The sequence below is a fragment of the Pezoporus flaviventris genome, unplaced genomic scaffold (assembly GCF_033815535.1).
Source record: "Pezoporus flaviventris isolate CSIRO_AGI_PZ_B2104156 unplaced genomic scaffold, CSIRO_AGI_Pfla_v1 ptg000018l, whole genome shotgun sequence".
Lineage (NCBI taxonomy): Eukaryota > Metazoa > Chordata > Aves > Psittaciformes > Psittacidae > Pezoporus > Pezoporus flaviventris.
The window spans coordinates 1,342,381-1,367,461 of record NW_026892566.1 but is presented as its reverse complement, the minus strand read 5'-3'; the positions used below and the strand labels follow the sequence as shown (position 1 = coordinate 1,367,461).

Sequence of the window (25,081 nt, the reverse complement as noted above, 5' to 3'; positions counted from 1 at the left end):
TAGATGAAAAAATTTCCTGGCATCCCCAGGCATAATTGGCAATTTAGGAGGATCATTTGTCCGCTAATGCTCCTCCCCAAAAAGAACCACTCATTCACACTGATGTTTTGGGGTAGGAAGATGGAGAACCTGAACTGAAACCTGTCCGATGGCTTGTTTGACATGAACAGAAGCAGAATCAAAATGTATAAATGTATCAATGCATTTGGAGAAAATAAGGTTAACTGAAACACTAAAGGGAAGAAGCTGATGTTGCATTATAGGCTATATAAAGTATTTACAGCAGTGTGAAGAACTTTGAAACTTTCAAGACATTGATTTGCTAATGTACAAGTCACACTTAATATAATGGGTATTGGCTCTTCATTTACCACTTTCCTTCCCTTCTCCCCTTTAGATCCTCTGTGGTCAGGTCTCCTAGAAATATACTTTTCTGTGATTTAAATGGGTGTTCAGCACAGGCTGTGAGGTATGTAGCCCTACAAACACATCTGTGTGCTCAAAGACTGCATAGAGAAAGACTATGAGAATCAAGGGCAGCCCTTCCACTGCAACCCCAAAGTTGAGTTTGTTCCCACCTAGACTTAACCAGAGTTGCCTTTAAAGTTTTCTCTTAATTAATTCCTTCTGGTGCTGATCACAGACGGTTCACAGCATGTACCAGCCCTATCGCAACTGCGTAACACCTGAAAGAGCAATCCCCCTGCCCCAGCCTGCCCCAGTCTCCACCAGGTAGAAAAAGCCAGAGCTATTGCAGGTGGAATATGCTGTGCCTTCACACCTAAGTCAGTTTGGAAGACAGCTGCATTCATACCTACATGCTAAGGGGAAAATCAGTGCAGTCTGATAATAGCAGAGGGGTGCCAGTCCCACAGCAAAAGGACACAGCACAAATAGTCCTGGCTCCCTCAGTTGGCTGAGATGGCAATCACCTGGAGATATTTTACCAGAAGGTGTGCAAACAATTAAGCCAAGGAGACTGAAAGCCACTTGACTCATTTCAGGAACTGAGGATCTGGGCACACCTGGGCATTTCACACAAATCATCAGCTCAACACAGCTCAGCAAAAATCTAAACATGGCGCTTAATATTATAGGCTCGCACAGTACGCAAAGAGGATCTCGCTGTATACCCTTCAGTATAATTTACTTCTGACATATACTGAACCCCACATTTATACTCTGCAGCTCTCTACACCAAAACAAAAAAGGAAACTGCAATGAAAAGGAAATGTTTACAATTGTACACAGATATCTTGAGAATAATTAAAAATAAACAGAATTCTTAAGAACAAATATTGTTAAATACCTGCAACCAAGAACAGCTTGCAAAAAGATCTAATTAGAAGCATTTCTCCTGGTTAAATTATTATACAAGATTAGACATCTTTTTAAAGGTCAACCTCCAAAAATCCATAACCACATGATCAGTAAAGCGTGCAGAAACATGCCATGGTCCAGCAAACACTGGATGAGGGACAGGAACACTTTATGCAACTCTGAAATGGTTTCTGGTCTGCAGGCAAAAGTTTAAAAATTACGTAGGAAAAGAGACAAGGCTTCTAAATCATATATTCCAGATCAAGCATAAGCAGTGGAATTGCATACCAGGAAACCTGTGTGAATACTAAGTAGTGGGCCACACAGGAGCAAGATCATCATGCAAATACAGAAAACTGTGACATAGATCCCCAGGCCATCAAGCCCAGCCTGGAGCTCCTGGCACATAACCATCAAGAACATCCTGCCAAGATTTCAAAGTAACCTTTGTCAAAATCCCTTCGTGGCCTTATAATCTATGCCTATGTGAAAAAGACCCTAACATGCATTAAACAGTAATTATTTAACATCCTATGTATCTAACCCTTGTGGTCATGGCCACAAGCATCTGTTGTTGGGAAGAAATTATGGTTTTTACTGTAGGAAGGTGATACACTTTTTATGCAGAAGCTACAGGCAGACCTTCTAGAGCCACTCAAATGTATAAAGTGTAGCAAGCAATGCGTGCAATTTGCCAGATCTTATGTCCCAACCTAGGCCCTCTGTTAACAAAACAGACCGTATTGTAAAGTTTAGCTAAAAAGGAGCTGGAGAGTAAACTCCATATAAATTCTGAACAGGCTGTCAGTAAAAAAACTAAAGACATGGTAAAGCAAGTTCACCTCCCTTCCCCCACTTCTCCTTTTAAACTTATAAATGGTTTTCATGTGTCACAGCTTTGGATAAAATCACAGCCTGAAAACTGATTACACCAAGCGTGCAAGTAATAAGGGCTTTGTTTGCTATACCGTAACTGAAGTTGCAGCACAGTACTGAGGTAAAATTCAGGCCCTGTGAAAATAAAATGCTTTGTCATTGATTTGATACAGCTAGACTCTCACCCCAGAAGATGGAGAAATGTGTTATAGTCTTTCTAAGGGGCAAAAAATAAAGTACAGACGTTATCTATATCCAAATTTGCAGATTTCGAAGTAAAGCACGAATCAGTTTTATTTAGACCAATGCAAAGCCTCAGCGTGAACACACTCAAACTGATTTTAAGCCGATTTATGATTAAACTCCCATTAAAATCAATTCTGTAACAAATTAAGTTGAATCAATAAACTTCTGGATTAAATTAATCCTAATGGGTCTTTCTAGAGGCAATACTCTTTCTGCTTCCATTGAATTTATTTAAGAAACCTGACTTTAAAGACTGTAACTTTGTGTGTTAACACTCATACATGTTGAGATGCATTCATCATTCAGGATAGAAAGACATCAATGTGATCGTAATTCTCTGCACAAAAGGGTTAATCAGACCAATGTCTCATCCCTTTTCTAGTCTCCTTTTTATTTCATTCTCAAGGATAACAGCCTTGTGGACAACAGCTTCATATTGCTACTGGAGATTTTTGCATATCACCTCTGATCTATGTGTCCAAACAATTTCTAGTAAAAAGTTTCAGCGTGTTGTTATTTATGCAACAGGAAACTCTTCCTTTGCTTTTAATTCCCAGCCAGGACACTGACTTTAATCATGAATCACCTGGACTGTATACGCATAGAATCCAACAGAGAATGTGCTTATCTGCTGGTGAGAGATTACTGAAGAGCAATAGAACAACTGCAAGCCAATCTGCAGAAAAGCTGTTTCCACCACAGAGCCCCCCTAGACCTCAGGCCAGGCCTGTTCAGCTTGGGACCAATGAGCTGCACGGAAGGAAGGCAGCAATCTACACACTCCTTATTGTCCCAGATGAGTAAAAATCTCATGTGGGAGTATCAAGAGACAACTCCCAGAAAAAAAGTCCAGATGAGGAAAACCAAGAAGGTTCCCACACACTGCTGTTGGTGTCATGCTGCAGCAGTCCAGCAGATTGCCTACTTATTCCTTGCAGAGTCAGAATTAAAATAAAGGCTTCAGCCTCATCAGATGTGGTTACTGTGCCTCTCTGAAGCTATCTGGAGTAAGTCACTGCAAAATCTGCTAGAGGCATCTGTTGCTCCTTGACAGACACAGGAGGAATGTTTCTCCAAGAAATAACATGAGATCGAAGTATCAAGCACAAACCAAATCTCCCGTTAGAAAGGGTCTGCATAGTGCTCAGACTAATTCTTATGTGTTGCCACTTTTTTCTTCCTTAAAAAAACCCAGACATTCATAAACCAAACAAAACCATGGTGTCCTAAAAAGATGGTATAACGTCAAGTTTCAATCTGGACTTTCATTGAAAATAGTACGTAACAGGCAGAATGCATAACTTTCTCCCCAGCTGTGTTGAACCCTAGGGGCTTGCCAGTCATCTCTTTTGTCCAGACTTGCTAAAAGACATGAGAAAGAAACTCACATTTGCAAGAACAAATCCAACATAAAAGCTTGGTGCTAAAAAGATTTGGGGAAAATGGGGGTTTACAATGGAAACTCTGTGCAACCCCTGCAGCAGAACCGGCAGTTGAATCAGTTTTCCTGTAAGACTCAGGCCTGTAAGGTGGCATGAATACAGAGAACAGGGCTGTCTCACAAGAATCCCAGTGGCAGGCAGGTTTCACTTCTTGGTGATGAGTAAAAGATGAGTCTGCTCATCTTTACCATTTTAGGTAAAGAACCTAAAATTAGGTATCCACACCATCTACTTTTCTGAATTTTTTTTTTTTTTTCCCTGTCTGGCTTTTCTCTCACAGATTATTTCACTACTGCTGCCATCATAAAGAAACATGCATATATATGCTTAGGAATGTCTATTTATTCTCTTTTGTCATGAGATGGGTGATGGTGTGAAGTCCATCCAGCAGGACCCGCTTTCTTGGGTATCACAACACTCCCCTGTGTTTGGGTGCCTCAACTGCCAAAATAGTTCCTCATTAATTGCAGTCTGTGATTCTACCTACACACTGGGGAGAAGATGTAACTGTGGGGAGACCAAGTAATACAGGGGCTGAAAACGCCCCTCGTAAATACACAAAGAAAAGATACACCAAAGCTGGTATATCTACCTGGTTCCAGCCATGCATCTAAAATTTCAGTACTTCCTTCTGCTAAATTTGTCCTGCATTGATATGTATATAATAACAAAAGCTAAGCAAATGAAAATCATAGCAGATTGATGGAGCAAGCCAAGAAAAAAACTATAACAGTATCAGACAGGGATGTTCAGAAGAAAGAACGTGAGAGATGAGTTCACTGAATCTGATGAAATTTAATATCCTGAGTCCCCCTTCTGGCTGCAAAAGGAATTCTATGTAGGAAGCAACCAAGCAGGACACCATTATTGCTGAGAGAAAAGAAACAATCAAGACAGGGAAGTGCCCTGTAGATATTAAGCGTACGGTTTTCAAGTATTGCCTCATCCTGAATCTCTGTTTATCTACTGCAAGATGTCATAAACCCCAACTTGCCAGGAAAACGTAATAATAAAACCCAACAGTATCATTATACTGAACATCTACTTTATTTTTCCCTTTTAATAATTGCTTCTGGAAAGAGTTTAAGGCACGCTTTGGACTTTGGAAGTCACTATTCCCAGGTGTGAGCTTCTTTTTGCAGAGTATTTTATCTCATGAGCTTCATGAATTTCTAAGAACAGACCAAGGATTAAGGAAAAAGGTTACCAAACATCATTTTTCTGGAGCCTCCAGGACAATCAAGCTGTTTGTAATTGAGGGAGAGGAAGTGGGCACACACTGTTTGAAAGCGCCCAAAAGCCATTCTTACTAGTGGCTTTGATGTGAGTTGAAAGTACATAGAGAATGGTCAAAATCCAGCAAAGAAAAACCAAAGCGATCATCTCTGCTGGCAGTGTGTGGCATCTCCACTGCACCTTCTCAGACCTGTCCAGGGTTAACTGAACACACACCAAACACAACACCTAATCATGGAAGTCCAGGTTCCCATGCCAAGAAAGGCAAAATCTCCAGGGCCATGTGTCCTTTTCTTCACAGTATCTTCATCCCAATCTTTCTGACTAGCTAAAAAAAAATGTGAAGTTTTTCATTTCTCAGTATTTCTCAGTGCTCAGGAGATGGAATTGTTTTGATAGTAGTGAGAGATTTGACAGCTGTTAATCCCCATGGCTTGCTTCTCCAATCTTAAACATAATTTAAATAATCAGAGGAAACACTGGCTTACACAGCAGGTTTTAATCATCCTTTTCCTTTCTGTACCCCATTCACCACCCTCATACAAAAAAAAAAAAATTAAAAAATGAAAAACAAAATAAAGATTCCTACAGGTTGCTAACTATTATGACACTGTTATTTATTATTAAGCACAGCCTTTATTCTCAATTTGATAACTCAGTCTTCCAAGCTCTGAGGATATGCTATCTCTGCCCTCTATTTATTTAGACAGTTGCATAGATGAACATACATATAACCACACTATACATTCTTAGGTGTTGTTTTTTTTTCTGGAAAACAGCATATTACCTGATATATTTGCTATTGTATCTGATTATTCTGCAGAAGGATATAGATCAAAATACAGAGAAAGAGAATTTTGACAGGACTTGCATTAGCTGAATCTGCTGGACATGTGGGAGAAGAGAAGCAGAAATTTTATGAAAACATGTTTTGAATTCACAGCCAACAGGCTCACTAAACAAAGTAGTTCTAAAAGTGACTTCATGAGTCACATTTGAGTATGATCATCACAGCCCTAAATAAAGAGAGGCACCCCTGTTTTAGGCATAAGATTGGGAGAGAAAAATGCATGGTTTTTCTGTTTTAACTCTTATTCAGACACTTCATTTGAAAAAGTGGTCATCACATCGAAATACATGAAAAACTTTTCTTTTAAAAAAAACTTTTCTCCAGCAAAGCAGATGAGTATAGCATTCAAAAAAGATTTCAGAAAAGTGACATTTCCACACTTTGGGACTTCCATATAGAGAAGCCAGCTCATGGGATAGGATGTGAATTTGCAGAGGTTTGGTTATTTTACACTCAGTCACCTCAGACCTTGATGGGAGTGGCTTACTACATTTTTAACTGGAGTAACCAATTCATGTTAGAAACCACTAAAGTGAAAGGTCTCTCACCCTTGATAATGAATCCAAGAGAATCAGAAAAATGTACAGGGGGCCATCAACACCACATAGGCGGTCTGCCTAGCAGAATGCTTGTACAGTATCCCTTCTCATTATGCATGATGTGAAATACTGTAAAACTGGATGGATAGAAGGGAGCTGTCCATCGGGGCTAAAAATCAAGAAAATCATTCTAAGGCAGGCGCACAGGATACCCAGGACAATAGAGCTCGGGAAGAAGAGGCATCACCCTTAATAGAAGCCACAGTAGACTTGTGACAGGAGAGCTGCACAGGGAGTTTTTGGGGCACAAATGGGGAACAAAGAAGAAAAACTAAACAGAAACTGTCAAAATCAGCATAGTTTTCTCCCTGACCCCCAAGATTCACTTCTACACAGACCCAAAAGCTATTCCAAATTTCGGTGCCTTTAGTTTAATTCACTCCCAAAGCAGATTCTACTCCAATTCTCTCAGAACAGTTCATCTCTGAACAGGAATGCCTGCTCCAGGGCTTCCCACAGTTGAACTCATCCACTTTAAATGTTAATATTTTGAGTGCCTTGCCTGGACCAGCTGTAGGACTGATCACCTGGAGGGTTTTCGTGGAGCAACCATTGGGATGTAAATTCACATGTTAGCTGACAAATTTACTCTTGTAGACAAGCAATTGTTTTGACATAAAAGCCTAATCAACTAAATCTTCCCCCCTCTCTTAAATGCTTATTCAAAGTCACTGTGGTTGTGCTGTGGCCCATGACATACCTCAAGGGTTCTGGCTCAGAGCTCTAAAACAATTAGTCTGGGGAAATTAAACAGTGCTTTCTGCACACCTGCGACTGGCTGCGCTCCCGTGCTTGACAGCAGTGCCTCTCCCACACCAACACACACAGGCTGCTAGCATGGCTCCCATGCCCAGGCTGCAGCCTCCTGCCCCCCCCAACTGTCTGGGGGGGCAGTGCTGTTTCTCATGAAGCCGAATGGAACCACTGGTTTGGCAAAGAAGCTGCTTTTGAGGGTCTCTGCTTAGAAGATTTATATTTTAAACAGGCAACAGCTAATACCGAGGGGAAACAGATACATTACCAGCAAGTCATTTCCAAGCAGCTAACAACTGTTTCCTTACCCACCAGATCCTAGGATGCATTTTCAGGTTTAAGCATAACGTATACATTGTAAATAGCGGAAACATCTGCGGTTTATTATAACACCACTTTGCTAGCCTTGGGCATTTAACAACTCCCGCAGGCCACGGTTCACCCTTGACCTGCCAAACATGATTACTGTACTCAGGCAACTTCCCCTGCTCCACAGCTGCTTGCCTTCCCCTCCCCTCCATCAATACTCATTACCACTATCATTACGGCTACCATCCTAGAACAACCAGTCAAAAACTTGGGTTGCCATGGTCACTGCATGGAAACAGTGCAGTGGCTGTGAGGGTGGGGAAAAGAGGATAGCCAGTGAAGTCATTCTGCCCGGTGACCCCAGGGGAAGTAGGGCTGCTCAACACCATCTGCATTGGCAGTGCTTTGCCTCCCCCCTGCAAGGCCACCTTCCTTCTCTGCCTCACTCAACTCACCCTTGCTACAGGTTTGTCATGCCTTGGTTCCCCCCTTTCCCAATCTCCAGTCTCCCCCTGAGCCAAAAGTGACCCTGTCCCTCTCCCGCACTCCTCCTGCATCCTCATCTCACAGCCATGTCTTGCTTCCCCAGCCTCTGCTCTCACCCTCCTTCCTCCTTATCTTGCTCTCCATCAAAGACCTCTCTTCACTCACTCATTTCTCTCTTCTTGATGTCCAGCCCCCCAAATCCCAGTGCTATCCCTGTCCTGCTTTTCCAACTACCCTCCTCTTGAACACGGTCCCAAGTCCAAATTCTCCCTGTCTCTGTGACACCTCATATGTAACACTACAGCAGCACTGTGGGCTGGAGCTCTCTTTTTTTCCCTTTGAGACTCAGCTGGAGACTCTAGCTGGGGCTAGAGGCTCAGCCCAAGCAGCAATGGGGAGGTATTTTAGGGCTGCTGGCACAAAGGTAGTCTGAAAAAATTTATCATCTATCTGAACTAATTCCAAGTGTGAATCTAAAGTACTTCAGGTACTATGGTGGGAACACCTTTCAGAAATAGTGATCATAATTATGGCTGGTTTAGAGCTAGGGAAAAAAATGCAAGTGGTGATCCAATATGGCTTAATGTATGTATTTTAAGAGCTTGCTAGGATGAGCTTTCCAGGTGTGCCTGCATAAACAAGCTGCTGACCACAGGCTCTGGCCTTCCAAGCGTGCATAAGTGTGCATAAGCAGTGCCATTACTGCCTCCAGCTGATCGTCCCTGCTGAACACATGAACAACTGGGTAGGAGACCAACGCTCACCACTGCTAATCAGAAACACAATAGAAAGAAAATGCAACCTGTGTTTCCAGCAGCTCTGTCCATCTGAGGAGCAGGAACAGACACAGCAGCCTCCCAGCCAAGTCACAGCTAGCTGCACCCCTGCTGAGAGCTCACAGGAGTGTAACACCTTTCCTACAAACCCTCTCCTACAAGAAGCCTTCCTGAGAAGCAGCCACCATTCCAACAGCAGTACATCCATTTGCAGAGTGCCATCAGAGCTCCTCTGCCACCCCCTCCTTGATTAAAGCTTATTGACTGATGCTATATCCACCATGGCCCTGAAAAACAGAGTTCAAGCACTGATTACACTACTGGGGCAGTACCCCTATTCTCTTTGTCCCCTGCAAAGTACAGGCAAATTTCTGAAAATAAACATCTGAAATGTATTGCCTTTTAAAAGTTTTATTACTCAGTAGCTTGGCAAAATCTTCTGTGTTAGGAAAAATGAAATGTAGCATTGTCTTCTTCTTTTTTTTTTTTTTCCTCCCCCTTAATTTGTTAAGTTCAATCTACTGATCAATTTAAACATTATCCTGGAATTATGCTACAGTAAAACAAATGCACATTTACAGAATAAATGGAATTGATTCTCTTCTGAGTAAAAGGCCTTACTAAATGAGGTATTTAAATATAACCCCAATCCCTCTCTGAAGAAGCACCTGGTAATTCACTTTCTGGATCAAATTGCAACTCCACAAAAACTTTATGACCTCATGTGGTCTTTCCACCCCCACATTCCTCCCTAGAAACGCTATATACAGCATGCTCCAGGCAAAAGGGTTTGTTACAAACGTGGATAGTGGTGCTGCGGAAAGAGATGTAGCAGGCACCATGACAGCAGCAGAACACTGAGAACATAAAAAATGGGCAGCTGCTTAAGAAAGAACTCCCTGAGATGCTGATACAGTCATTCCTGATCAAGTGCATATCCTCTGCTCCTGCTTGAAAAATCCTCTATATCCAGTATCTTCTTCTTGACAAACAGGCCCAAATGCCCTTTCTTTGCTCCATTCTCAAGCATGTTTCAGCACCCATAAAAATGACTATCCCAGTCAGACAAAACTGTAGTCTAGTCTAGTATCCAATCTCCATCTGTGTCTGATGGCGGATGACAGAGAGAAAAGACAAAAAAACATAAATCATTGGATATGATGCCTTTGGCCATGGCAAAGCTCTCCAAATCAGCAAGCTGTGGAGGAAGGAGGTACTTCTGGGTCAGATAAGATGCTCAGGAGCCTTTGTGGCGTGAAGCAGACGCACAAGCTGCAGCTTCCTCCTATGGTGGAGCTTGGAGACGGTAGGGAACTTTGGGTGGCTCCAGAGATGGACTTGGCTCTAGTGTGGTGGGGCTTTCTGCTGGACAGAGACAGCAGACATCAGGCGTGCCACTGTACCCATGCATACCCTGCTAACGGTCAGGAGAAGGATGTGCGAACATTGAGAGTGTAATCCTGGTGTATGTTTTTTATCTTATCTACTCCTTTGTTAAGAGTGACAAGTCACCATGGTTTTGTGAATGGAAGTAGCCTCACAAACAAACTCCAGTTCTAAATATCTGAAGTTGTTGCTTGTCTCTCAACTTCAAAGCAATTTATTTGTGCCTGGATTCTTCAGGATTGATCTGAATGGACTGGTTTCGCCATGAAACTGATACTGAGAAACACCATGAAACATGTCACGAAACAAGGCGATCCCAAGGCCGCTTGGTATTTATATAATTTGTCAAGGGAGTTGTTAACCAACTGCAGCTTAAAAAAAAAAAATCAAAGTGAACTCACTATTCTGAATATTTTAACACATCCCTGCCATGATGGAGAGATTTCTGCTTTTCCATGAAAAGCTTGCTTCCCAATGCTGTTAAAAGAATACACAATTGTTCCTCTCTAAAGCACTACCAGAGAATTAAAATGGTTATTTGGGAAAACGCACTGCTTTCTCACAGAAGCTTTCAGTTCTGTTCTTTAAGGACAGCAGTGTTTTCCAAATTTGTGCCATCCAGCTGTTGACACATTTCACAGGGCCACTCCCTGAGGGGATCTCTCCAGGAGCTCCAGCATTTTCATGGAACCATGAGTTAAAAATGACTTAGAAAAGAAGCCTTTTCTTTTCTTGACACTTCCCCAGAGGACAAATTCTCAGGTGTAATATAACTCTATAAGGTCTCGAACACTTCAAAATTAACTCCTCTCTTGCTGCAGTTGTGATGGACCAGAGTGTATGTGTGTGCACAAGTTTGCATTTTTTTGCATTAATATCGCTTTAGCATGACTCTAGGGAGGAAAAAAAGCTTGCCTTCTCTTTGCAAAAGCTAAGTAAATGAGAATAGAATGGAGTAGAATGAGAAACAGCTTTGCTGATGTAAAGAGGATAAGACGAAAAAGATGTCAAAACACCTGAAAATGGACAAGCTGAGGGATTTGACAGATCATCGGAGGTAACCATTAACCTTGTCAGTAAATATTAGATGCTTCATTTAATTATCTTTCTCTCCCTGCCATCTCTAGGCCAGCAGACATGATACAGTGCATCATTTCGATTTCTTCCAAATATTGTTTTTGCAGGACAGAAATCCATTTGTTTTTCTCAGTTTAAATAATTTACAGTGTCATGAATTTCATTTTCAGTTGGCTCTTTTGGGACTTGCCAAAGGACACCCAAAACGGCCTGCTCGCAGTTTAATATACATGGATTCCCATGTAGGCTGAGAGAAGGACACCTAACCATTGGCATGTCTTCTACCTTGCACACAGTCCCAGCTAGTTCCGTTTACTGAAGTGCTTAGGTAAGTGCTTAATTTTAGGTCTGTAAATAGTCCCAGTGATGTTCAAGGACTTTCCTGCATTCTTGACAGGTCAACTTGCTTGTAAGTAAGCTGGAAGATCAGGTTCCTTTCAGGGCCTAACTGCACAGAACAGGGAGATACACAGACCCAGTGACCCCAGAGCTGCCTGTAATGAATAGGAGGGATTTGAACCACTGTTCTGGATCTGAGCAAAGATCCCCTCTCAACTGCACAAATGATTTTATTATAGCTGGCATCTAGTCTTTCCCTTGCTCATTATTGTTTTTCCCTCAAATCCATAATGAATGCTTTTCCTACTCTGGGTGTTTGGCTCAATATCAACACCTGCAACTTTTATTCTTCCCTGTCCTGAGCATGCAGGTTCCTGGGACACATTTAGGGAAAACTGCCTACACTGAAGAAAGTTAGTATCACAGCCTATTTCTCACCACTTACTGACACAGTACAAGGGCCTTCCAAAGTAGACTTGGGTGGATTTTTTTACAGCTTAGAAATAGGTGGAAACAGTAACAATGGGCTGTCTCAAGATCCTTCCTCTGTTGGCCCTGGAGAGCATGAAGTGTCTAAACCTGCTGGCACTGGGGGAAGGAAAGCAGCACTTCAAACTAAATTATGGTATAAATCAGAGCATTTACGGGCTATTTCATTTCATGGTGGAGATGGCAAAGCATGAGCAGACTCCCTGCCAAAGCACTGAGCAGCCCTTGGTGCTGGAGAGGGCCTGGTGAAAATTTATAGTTTGGCATTGCTAGGTATAAGCATCTTGGATAAGTGTGCAGAGCCTGCACACTGTGTGACAGAAGATGAGGCTCCCAAACACATTCTGTTCATGCAAGCATTTGAAGCACTTGCAAAAAAGTATTTTCACATGTCCTCCTCTTTCCCATGCCATGGTGGTATCTTCAGGTAAGCTCACTGTGGTAGCCAGCACTCAGCACAACATATCACAGCAGCAGAGTCTGACCTTTGGGAAGCAAAAGAGAAACAGACACCAAAGACTCGTACTGCAGACCCTGGGCACAAAAAGAGCTATCTAGACCTAGCAGCTGCTTCAGCTTTGATTTCACCTGCATCCAAAGTCAACTTGAGGGAAAGCCATGGAAGGCTGGAGTGAACCACGAGGAACATTTAAAAATCCACCCTGGGAAGAAGCCATCCTCAGACATCTCTGATGCCCTGGGAATCTCTCTTCAGCACCTCCTCTGAAGAGGAAGCAATGTCACTGTCAGCAGCTGTGCAGTTACTTCATACCTTTAAATAAATTGCTGAGATCAAGATACATCTCTTGGAAATGACATTCCCCCTGTTGCTCTTTCTTGGGGACAGCAGTGAGGATGACATTCCCTTAACATCAAGCTCTGATTTCATCCTGCTGTTAGGTACAACTCACACTGCAGCCAAAGATGTGGTTTCTTCTGCCTGGAAAGTGGAGATAGCCAATGGCTTCTACCTGTCAGGTGTGAGCTGGAGAAGGGATGAAGGCAGACAGCATTTTGGGGATGGAAGCAAGGACACCGGCAGCTGAGACTAGTGGGTTCTGGCATTTGTGAAACTGACATAAGCCTCAAGAGAGACCTTGTAGCTAGGATGAGTGCTGACCATCTTGTGATAAGACAGGTCCTAACCCTACAAAAAAGGCTCCTCACCCAAATGGTCTCCACTGTAGGGGTGTGGACAGAATAGGGTGAGAGACACTCTCATACACACACTGGAGAAATAATCAGGGCATAGCAATGCCAAATAACATAGAATCATAGAATTATGGAATGGCTTGGGCTGGAAAGGACTTTAAAGATCACACAATTCTAACGCCACTGCCGTGGGCAGGAACACCTTCCACTAGACGTGGTTGCTCTAAGCTCCATTCAATCTGTCCTTGAATACTTCCAGGGACTGGGCAGCCACAACTTCTCAGGGCAACCTGTGCCAGTGCTTCAACATCCTCACAGTGAAGTTCTTGTTAATATCTATATAGATCTACCCTCTTTCAGTTTAAAACCATTCCTCCTTTCACTGTCACTACATGCCATTGTAAGAAGTCCCTCTCCAGACTTCTTGTAGGCCCCCTGTAGGCACTGGAAGCTGCTCGAAAGCCTTCCTGGACCCTTCTCTTCTTCAGGCTGAACAAGCCCAGCTTTCTCAGCCTGTCTCCATAGCAGAGGTGCTCTGGCCCTCTGAGCATCTTCATGGCCTCCTCTGGACTTCCTCCAACAGGTCTACATCCTTATGCCGGGGGCCCCAGAGCTGAACAGAGTACCAGGAGTAGGCCTGAGTTAAAAAGGATGGTTAGCTATTTTAATTCCCATTCTCTGACATAATTTCAAAATCCCCTCTCCTACCCCAACCCAGATTATTGCTCTGAAATAGTTTTCCCATTTCTGACCATTGCTGGCACTTCACACAGCCAAGAAAACCTGTGCTCAAAATCAGTTTCACTTTCACTGACAATCAGTTTCTTTTCCCCACAGCTCATTATGTCATCCAGCACTTGCACTTAGCCTTTTGTACATTTGCAGCAATTTCTCACATGCCATGTGCAACATGCTTAAGAAAAAATTCAATTTAAATCAAAATGCATCAATAAAAAAGAAAGAAAAGATGAGGCCAAGACTGCTGGAACCTACACTGTCTGTGTAGTCTGGCAACAACTTGCTCAGGAGGTCAGTGGAGAAGCCTGACACGCAAAAAAGACCTCACCTAGTAATTTTTGCATTCATCCCATAGCTTTTGATTGAACTATAGCATACCTTTCAAAAAAGGATACCAACCCTCATCTCAGATGCTGTGAACAGAAATCCTCCACATACTCAGACATGTCCTTCCTCTGCCTAACTGCCTCCACTTTTAAAATCAGTGCCTTTCAACTAACCTCACCAGTGCACCAGCAGCTCCATTCATCCTTGAGAGCTCCCAGAGAGAACACACTCTTTACAGTGAGCTTTATACCTCTGCATTTCCAGCCCACCCTTTACAAGTTCAACTAGCAGCTTTCATGTTTTCAGGTTTGCTTTTCAAAAGCTTTGCTAACTTCTCCAAAAGTAACCTCTTTAACCTCTATAAAGCTGGTATGGTTCACTGCAGAACTTCAGCAGAGGGCAGAAACAGGAAAGAGGCATTGGCTACCCTAAGACACCACTTTTTACAGATCACATTGTTCCCACTGAAGGCGTATGGGAAGTTCCTCTTCTGTTCTTGCAAGGGGACATGCTGCCTTTGGAAGCAGCCTGCTGGAAAACTTTTCTAATACCACCTTCTCTCTGAGGGTCTCTCAGATCCAACCAGTGACACTCCCTGAACATACAAGTCTGGCATAGCGGCACACAATTGACATCTTCCTTTATGCCCTTCATCCCCATATCCCTGCTGTGGAACTTGCTCCTGCCAAGAGCTGGCTGCACAGGACCTGTGGGGCAGCAATGCACATGCTACCTAAAAAGCCCCCCATCTATCTGTCCCCTCTGCAATAGAGAGATCAACAATGCACAGTGGCCTCCGGGAAACTGATTTTCCTAGAGGGGAAGGAATATTTATGCACATCAAAAACAGGGTAAAAGCCTGGCTTCTGTTATCTCTATGTTATTCTTATCTCTAGAATGGCCATATGTCAGGAAACAGAGTGGTTGAAGAAAGAGGTTAGACTGAGAGTCAAGAGACTTGGTTTCTGTGCTGGGATGAGACTCTGATCTGGCATGACCTTGAACATCTGTAAACTTTTGGCTCCTAGGCAATCAGAGCTTGCTCTCAGACTGAGCTTGTTCCATAAGGCAGAATTTGAAGGACACAGATTTCAGCTACCCCTCAAAGAACTGTGATGATACAAACAACACCAGCTTATTTGGCACAAATCAAGGCTACATGCAAAAAAGTATTTAAAGAATAATGAGCCTCATTTCATTTATTAGCATCCATTGCAAGTATAATGCAATAACTCAGAGCAGTTTTCAGTGCTGTTTCATACACAGGTGCAATATAATACTGACAGAACATCCACTTTTTTTTCCTTTCTAGGTCCACTGCACTTCTGCAAAGGAAAACTGATCAGTCTGTCACTGTAGGAGCTAACAGTCCTGCTAAAACATCACATCCACTCACACATAACATTCTAATACTGGATTTAAAATGTAATTCTGACAGTAACAGCAGTGGGAACAACCTCTACCAATCACCTCTGCAACTGGATGTTACCATGGACTCTGTTTAGTCACCTCAAGTATGCATTCAGGCTTCTGTAACTGTCTTCAAAAGGATTAACCATTAGCCATAGGACATGGCATGTGGGTTGACTCAGGGGTAAAATGAAAGCTGTTAATGCAGGAGAAAGACATTGAGCAAGGCTCAGCCTGAGTCCACATCTGAATGCCAAGCCCAAGCTACCTGACCTGGATTCCCCCTGCTTACAGAGGTGGAAGGACCATCAGCTCATAAAACCTGAGAAAGAAATGCACAGAGGGAATGAGGAAAGGCTCCCAAGTGAACTGTCACAAATGGATTAACGTCTCTCTCTTCCTCCCTGGCCTGCAAAGCCAGTAGACTCCTTGTCAGAGCTAGGAGGAGACAAATGGCCCACAGTGAACAAACTACATAACATGGTTGATTTCTCCCCAAATATAATGATCCCACAGAAAATTACACAACCAGAAATGCAAAACCAGACACAAGTAGTATTCTGTGCAGAAATAAAACACTAGCATTTACTCTAGTCGGGAGGTCAAGTTAAAGACTGCTATTTGTCCCTTATGAATACCTTGTTATTTTCCTTTTTAAAAAAAATAAATAAATAAATTTCTCATTAACAGAAATAGAGCAGATGGGAAGGACAGAAGGAAGGGCAGATGGATGGAAAGGAGTAAGAGAAAAAAAAGAAGAGAATGGGAGAAAGAGGTGAGGATAGAGAAAAGGGGGAAGGGAGGAAATGAGTGATGGAGCAAGCAATGGAGAGAGGAGAGGAGAGAGGGAGGAAGTGAGACAGAAAGGAAGGAAGGGAGGCGAAAGAGTTAAGTAAAAGAGGAGAAAAGCGTACTCATGAACATCTCTGTGAACTCACGCTGGGCAATTTCACACTCATATCACCCGAGATCAGAACAGTGTTTGCTGGGACCTAAGTCACCGTCACAGGTTCTCTACCAGTTCACCTGCACATGCACTGACCTGCAGCACAACGTAACAGCCCCACCCCTCCTGAATTTTCAGGAGCCTGCTTTTCAAGTTGCCATCTTCACCCTCTAACAGTGTCGAAGCACCCATAGGGCCACAGGACCGAAAAACATCCCCTCAGGCCTCCTGCACCCACCTCCTCACCCCGAGGCCCCGCCGGTCTGGGGCAGCGGCCTGCTCCCGCCCCACTGCCGGCTATGTGCAGGGCCCGAGGAGGGGAGGCTGCGGCAGGTCCGGAGCTCCGAACCCGAACCGCCGGGGCCCGCGCCAGCAGCAGCGCTCCCGCCGCACCCTCTCGCGGCCGCCGGCGGCACCGACGCCAGCAGCGGCCCGGGCACCCCTCCGTCCTCCAGCCCCTCTGCCTTTCCTCTGGTCACCCACCGATACTCTCCCCTTTCGTTATGATGATGACTATTTTCATTAGTTTTAGCGCCCCGTGAGCATTCCGTGCAAGCCCCGCCGCCCTGGAGTGTTTTTTCTGCTGCACGCCGCCTGTAGCCCCGACGCTGACACCGTAATGTTTCAAATGCAAGACTTTCAATTTTCTCGGGCTGGAACAAGATCTCCCCCTGGCCCCCGCAGACCCCAAGACTCGGTGTATTTGAGGGAGCAACTGAGGGTTAACTGAAACACCTCAAGCTTGTTCAAGCGGTTCTTTGTACAGCTAGTATGACTCACACAAACTATTGACACTTCGTTTGTTTTCTTGTATCATAACGGAACATGATAAACTATCAGTACTGTTAAAGGCACATTCACTCTTGTTACTTTTGGAATGTTAACAAAACACTGATTTCGTAAGAATTCATAGCATTTCCAGAGCTTCTGACACTCTGCGACACAATTGTTCTTCACTGTTTTGCTCTTGGTTATAAGTACCTGCCTCAAAGAACTATCAGATGCTTCCGGACAGATTAAAAAGGGAAGGTGGGGGAAGGGAGATGCTTGGAAGAGTTTTCCACAGTTCAGCACTTAGCTCGCTTTACTTTCAGAATAACAAATTGTCACTTAGGTAAAGCCTAAAGCAGAATCTGTTTCCAAAGATGCTCAGTAGCTTCTGTGTGATTTTTTTGTGGCTAGACTTTCATGAATTGAGTACCCAGAAAGTTTTCTTGAAAACCCAGTGACTTTGATTCAGTAGGCAAGATGAAAAGTGAGTTGCTCCAAATAGAGTGCTGAAGCCTCCTGAAAAATCAGCCACATAGGATCCTTTTTCTTTTTACTTATGAGAGCTGTTTCAAACTGTTTCACTCAATTTGTTTTGTTGGTGTTTTTTTTTTCTTTTTTTTTTTTTATTTTCAGTTACTGACTTTCCAGACATTCAAAAAAGAGAAGCCCACAATTACAAATAGACAAACTCAGATCTGAGTGTCAGCTCACAAGCTTTGCCAGGGATTAATGTTTTAAAATCCTTGCATAGCTTAGCAAATTGTGGCATTTTTATACCCAAGATAAAAATTTTGTTTGGCCTTCCCCAATTATCAATATTCGCACAAAGTTTAGACCAGTTTCTGGGTTTATTTCACAAGGGAAATGTCTTTCTATACACATACAGTATTTACCTGACAACAGTACTGGTATGTCCTCACAATTCTGTTTGCATTCCCATGGCTACAGTCAAGTAGTACTTGTAGTGCTAAGTCAAAAAAGTTGAACGGTGACTAATCTTATTTATTCACAAAACATGAACACACTCGCATGCTTTTTAAAGGATTCATTCTCAAAATTGCTCTGAAGATTGTGTGGAATGTTTGGAGCATTCAGGCATTGCAGGTGGAGAGGCTTTCCTCACAGAAAAATGTACAGGCATACCTGCACCACATAAATATTTTGGCCTGGATACACCAGAAGCTGTCACTCCCTCTAAGCAATGATTTTTCACTGAAGTGGACAAGTTTTACCAGAAATCACAGCTCTCATTCCATCTGCAAGGCTCTTGTCTTCAATTCATGCTGAAATACTGACCTGCCTTCTGACCTCTCCTTATTGAGTATCAATTTAAACTTAGCAAGCTTCAGACTGAACTGTAATCCTCCCAACCAAGCCCTGACCTGCAACTTGGCCTTTAATATGATCAAAACTATTTCTTTTTCCATCAGCCAAGCCTGCTACCAGGATGCAGTCAAAGGTGATGCTCAGTCACACTCATCTCATCTGAACTTCATGCTGTGTATTTTGCAGTGTAGTCTCAAAGCTCTGCTATTTTATATAACTCTAAATTAAACTTCTTGCCAGCAAGTACCAGGTACTTATTTTTTATGCCAATGGCTACAACCTCCCTTCTCTGGGCTCTGCAAGTGTAAATGTGTTCAGAACAATGCTGCTGAGGTCACCTCACTGAAATGATGATTGGGACCCATCTTTGCTACTCATCCTTTTCCCCAAACAAATTTGTCTTTGTGTACCAGATTCTTGAAGAGTCTTGCTTTTCCTACCTAGAGTGTGACTGGTGTAACCCATAGCTACAGAGCTCACTGCTTGGACTGCACTGTCAGTCTTTGAACACAGCAAGGTGGTTTTCTCAGAAATACTTCATGTCTTCTCATGCTCTGTCCTTTCCAGCAGCCCCTTCCTCATCTTCTCTGCTAACCAGGAACCACCTGAAAACTCACATTACCTGAGATGCCTGGGACCACTTGACCAAGTGGCTGTGCAGCTGATGTGCTGGTGCACCACCTTACTTTCCAAAACACAGCTCTTTCATAGAGGGAATTTTCCTAGGTTGATTCCTTTCCCGCACTTCGCTAGCACCACCTTATGTGGTCCAATGCAAAGGCTAGGCTGGCAGGAGGTTCAAATGCTGACACAGTGCCCCCAGTCCCAGTCTCCCTGCTCCTGCTGTAAGAGCACCCAAAGTCAGGAGCAGTCCCTTTGTGAGGAAGAGGTCTGGAGACCTTGTTTCACAACCTCAGCTTCCTTGCAGTAGGTTTCCTTGCCCAGGCTGGATGTATTTCAACGTGCTGGCGATGCCTTGGGAAGCCCTGCTGGCATATTTGTTGAGCCTGTCTGAATCCTCTGTTGGCACAGCAGTTCAGTGAAATCACTCAGAGAAAAGCTGTAAGCTTCTGTCCATTTGTAACACTCTTTCCTCAGTTTTCTACCCTCTGTATTTATCATGGCCCAGAGTACCCTGCTGAAGGAAGAGACAATCACTCTTGACTTGAGACAAGCCAGACAGAATCAGTTTACTCAAGACCACTTGAAGTGAGAGGATGAAATGTTCTTCTACACAATTTTAGTAACAAAAGAAACCATGACAACATGAACCTCCCAAAGCTTTTGTAAGAGTCTACATTTTACCTGGGCAATGAAAAACATGAAGATTTTTTTTTTGTGTGTGTTACCACTGTGCAGCTAACATACGAGACACAGCTTGCTCAAGTTTGGGTTTGTTCTATTTTCAGTAACTCTCTTCTTGAATGGTTATGCGAGAGTTTACAGGTAAGTTATGACAGAAGGTAGTAAAGAAACACCTTCTCACACACTTTTTTTTCTCCCAAATCATAAAGCCGATTCTCAACTTGGTGACAAGTTACCAATTAGATGCTTCCAGACCCAAGATTGAAGGGATATGTGATACAGTTTGACAGCCAAAAGCAAACTCAGCTGAGATAAGCTGTGATCAGAAAAAATAAAACAATGCAGCAGTAAATAAAAAACCCTAAAGATCTGTTAAAAGCTTCTGTGCTAGTGCACAGATCTTAAAACTGGTGACTGGCCACAAGCTGCTGTTTTTCATATAGGAGGAAGACTGGATGCAAACTACTGACAGAGAATAACAGCAGAGAAGATGCCAATTCCTGGCATAATTCGATCTAAGAAAGTAGGGACTTTTAGTTGCTACTAAAAAGCAAAACTGTTTCATGACCTCTCAGACTGCATATCCTACACATACCTCATCATCAGGTACGACAGCAAAATTGTATCAGCAAAAAGGAGAAATCGTGGTAACACCAAAGTCAGAAGGCCTTCATATCATCCCTACTAAGTACTGTTAATCAACATGTGTAGCCCAGTTATTAATCAAAGCTCTGATATGCTTGAACAGAGAGAATAAAAGCTCATTGCTACAGGGATGCTAGAGAGGGACTCTTGTATCTTGGGCTGTAGTGCCAGGACAAAGGGTAACAGGTTCAAACTAAACCAGGGGAAGTTCAGGTTAGATATAAGGAAGAAGTTCTTTACTGTGAGGGTGGTGAGGCACTGGAACAGGTTGCCCAAATAAGTGGTAAATGCTCCATCCCTGGCAGTGTTCAAGGCCAGGCTGGAGAGAGCCTTGGGCAACATGGTCTAGTGTGAGGTGCCCCTGCCCACAGCAGGGGGGCTGGAAGTAGGCGATCTTAAGGTCCTTTTGAGCCCTTACCATTCTATGATCATACGATCTTACATTAACAAACCTCTCTGCTCTTTCTCTTCTAAAGTATCACTTGTTCTAAATGCCCTCCCAAGAGAAAATACTCTTAAGTAACAGATTTAATAAAATTTATAAATGTAACATTTCTAGTGTTAGATTATTTGATTGTGAGCTAAGTGTACAATGATGTCTTATGCTGTATTTCATTCTCCTATTAGATACCATACCTTCAAACACTATATGGATTAGCTACACATGTGAATTACCTTGCCACATACACTCACATCTTGGAAGGAGTAGGATTTTAATTATGTAAGATAGAAGAATGCTCAGTTCTTGCCCACACAGGTAACTTTTGAATAGCAACGTCAGGTATGGATAAAGGCGGTACTCTTTCATACCAACAAAAACATACTGGAGCTTTGGAAAACTGAGGTAAACACTTGCAGAAAAGCAGACTTTTTCTCGTTCAAATACTGATGTAGCCTGGCTTAGTAGGAACATGAGCCCTCTAGCTATTTAGCAAAGCCTTAGGAGTTAGGAGTGGTCTGAGCCCTCCCTTGGTGAACATCAGTCTACACTTGCCATCTTTCAGATAAAACATGGCAGACATGATCAGACCACAGCACCAGAAGTGGGAATTAAATACAAATTGATACCTAAACTTTAGGTGATATATACCTCTTTGGATCCTCCAGCCTGTTATTCTGCTTCTCCACACCAAAGAATGAAGACCGTCTTCTCAAAAAATCTGTTCTTAGTTGGCAATTAATTTGGTTGGGTTACTCAAAAATATCCCCTCTGGTTCATAGCTCCTTTCTTTGCTCCCTCAGCACTGGCACAAATGCCCAACCCAAGGTATGTGGAGCTTCCTGCACTCCACACAGAGCTGGATTCGACTTCCAGAAACAATCCCAGTTCCTCCAGTGCAGCAACCCCACTCCACTGGAGACAAAAAATCATCCACAAAGCAGGAAAAAGAAAGCTCTCCTACAAGAATAGGATGGGACACTATGGGACTCTGAGGCGCGTAGTCAGAAAATGTGTCTCCCCTTTACACGTCCTCAAAAGAGCTTTCCTATCACAAATCTTCCGACATGTCACTGTCCTCCTGGCTTTTGTCAACCATAAAACCAAACAAAAACCCCTCAAACACTTTGAGCAGCCCAGCTGTCATGGGTAGGTTTGCCAGAGGTTTTAATGTTCAAAGAAGTATATCTCCCAGTTTTTGTAGGAGATGCTCACTACACTAGTATGGTAACAATAAACAACATTGTAAAGACCCAGTGTGAGAGAAAGAGGATCAAAAGGAGAGTTTGTCTCTAGCTTGGCATCACAAGGGAAATGTTGATGGCTGTACCTCAAACTCACTTATGTCCACTCAGCTGGGTGAACTGTGTCTTCAACAGACAGAGCAAAAGAGGATGCATTGGGCAGTGCTAGTTTGAGGATTATTAGCCCAAGGGGATACCTGCTGCTGTGCTGAATCACAGATCCTCCCTGAGCGCTGATGGCTTGAACTCTAGAGCAGCATCATGATGCACTAAGCAAAATTAATGGAGGTATATTTAGGAAGTTTTACCCTTTGGAGCTGTTTGTCTGTTTAGAGGAAAAAAGAAAAAAAAAAAAAGAAACCCAAACAAAACAACCGACACCAAACAAAACAAACCAACCAACCAAACAAGCCCAAATTGGGCAACTGACTGCTTTTCATATGGCTCTTAAAAAAAAATAAAAATTCCAACAAACAGCAAACAATTCAAAGAAATAGGTAAACTAACCACTGACTCCAGCTACACACTGCTGCTGCAGAAAGCCAAGTGCATTTGCATGTACCGCTAGGCTTTCTGATAAACTAGGTAGCATAGAGCTCTCTAGGAAAAACATCATGTGCTCCCTTGCACTAGGAGTCTCGATCTTGATTGAGGTGTTTGGCTAATACAAATAAATAAACTACAGCGAGTGAGGCAGCATGATCAGTGCGCGCCCTACCTTTGAGGTCGATCCACAGAGTCCTATGCCTGTGGACACCTAGGAAGGGCTGGGGTATCACCAGCACGAATCCTCGCCCTTCATAGTGGGGAGGCATACGAGAAACAGCACGTGCTGCTAAGTGAGCGAAATGTCCTTTCTGATCATCCCTGAGTAAATAGCTGCAAGTTTAGACAAAATACCCCACACGAAAGTTTGCCATCTGTTAGCTAAGTGATTTCTGGGGAAGGGGCAGAAAACGTGTTTTGTAATTGGAGAGAGAGCCCCACGCCTTCCCAAAAATGCAAGGGGGAGGGGGAAGAAAAAGAAAGAAAAGAAAAGAAAAAAAAAAAAGCAACAGCTGGCCTAGAGCCGCTCAGAGTTAAGGGCCGGTGGGAGGAAAGGAGGGCGGGCGGCAGACCGGCCCGCGGTCGGATAGCCGAGGGGCTCCCGGCAACTCCGCTGCTCCGCGGGGCCGGGCAGGTCGGCTAGCAGCCGCCGCGGGGCCGGGCCAGGAACCGGGGATGCGACCACACCGTGCTGTCCCACGGGTGTGGGAAGAACGCAGTGGGTCCACGATGGGCAGCCCCCACACCTGCCGAAGGGCTTACCTGTGGCGGACCCGGGCGCCTCGCCCTGCTCCCTTGGACCGGGCTTCTTGCCCGGCCCTTTGCCCTTCCTCCCCTTCCTGCCGTTGCCGTCTTTTTTCTTCTCGGCCATCCCGGCTCCGGCCGGCACCGCGCTCGCAGCCGCCGCCGTTCCAGCGGCCGTCCCAGCGGCCGTGCCCGCGGCCGTGCCCGCAGCCGTCTTCGGCGCCGCCGCTGTCGGTTCCCGGAGCGCCCGAGGCTCCAGCATCGCTCTTGCCTGCCGCCGCCTGGGACTTGGAGCCGCGAGTTCCTTGGAAGTTTTGGGAAACTCCTCTCCGGGCTTTTTTTTTTTTTCCCCTTCACCCCCTCCCTCCTTCTCCACCCCCTTCTTTTTTTTTTTTTTTTTTCCTTTTTCTTGCCTTTTCCCTTCCTCTCCTAATAATAATAATAATAAACTCCAGCCCACATACACACCCCCTCGGCACACGCCTCACTAATGCCCGCCCCGGGCACCGCACGCTTGCTCTCGAGAGGCGCCTGCACGGCCCCAGGGTGTGGGGCTGCCGCGGCCCCGGCCCCGGCCCCTGCCCCTGCCCCGGGGAGGGCGCAGGCACCGCGGTCCCGGCGGGGGAGAGGCGGGGCGGCGCAGGACAGGGTGAGTGGTGCAGCCCGGTGCCCCCCCCCCCCCGCCCGGCAAAGCCCGCGAGTGTCTCCGCCGCCGACCTGCGGGCACACCGCGGGGGAGAGGCTCGGGGACGGCGATCAGAAAAGCGAGAGGCGGTAGCTGCCGCTGCGGCTCCTCGCGTCCTTGCGCGCTGCCACTTAGGCACCTGCTTCAGGTTCCCGACCGGCCGCGCCAGCCCTCCCCGGCTGCGGTGGGGGCTCAGATCAAGGCGGGTTTGCGGGGCCAGCGTGCTGTCCCTCGCCTGGTGCTTTGCAAGGAGATCCTGCCGCCGGGGAGGTCTCACTACCGCCCCGTCTTCTCAGCGTGGGTCCTTCGCTACTTTTGTGTGTATCCTCTCACGGGGCTGATCACAGGACCACTAGTTCTCAGACTGTGAGCTGATCAGGGAAAGACTTCTTGCCGTTCATAGGCGAAACTGTATCCGGTATAGCCATGGCAGAGACAGCTTTAAAGTAACAGGTAACTGTAAATATACCAAACTGAACTCCACCGTCACGCAGAAACCTTCAAGAATCTGTGTATATAGTTGCTCAGCTAACCCGAGCCACATTCCCTGCTGATTTCCATTATCTGTAGGAGATGCACTTACACCATTAGGTGGGAAACACAATACTCTGGGAAGTTA

The 25,081-nt window shown here is 44.4% G+C and overlaps 1 protein-coding gene across 10 annotated transcripts in view; it reads right to left on the bottom strand.

Annotated features, from left to right (window-relative positions):
* Nucleotides 1–25,081, bottom strand: part of NRG1 (neuregulin 1) — a 458,532-nt gene that overhangs the window by 155,433 nt on the left and 278,018 nt on the right. For 3 of the 10 annotated variants that reach the window (XM_061455011.1, XM_061455020.1, XM_061455021.1), the window contains exon 1: nt 23,796–24,111. The exons of 2 other annotated variants lie outside the window; for them this stretch is intronic. In XM_061455011.1, the coding sequence (XP_061310995.1) occupies nt 23,796–24,039 (244 nt within the window). In that variant the 5' untranslated portion in view covers nt 24,040–24,111. Of the gene's footprint in view, nt 1–23,795; nt 24,114–25,081 lie in introns of those variants that run through there. 5 more of the 10 variants (XM_061455014.1, XM_061455017.1, XM_061455022.1 and 2 more) reach the window with 5 other exon arrangements.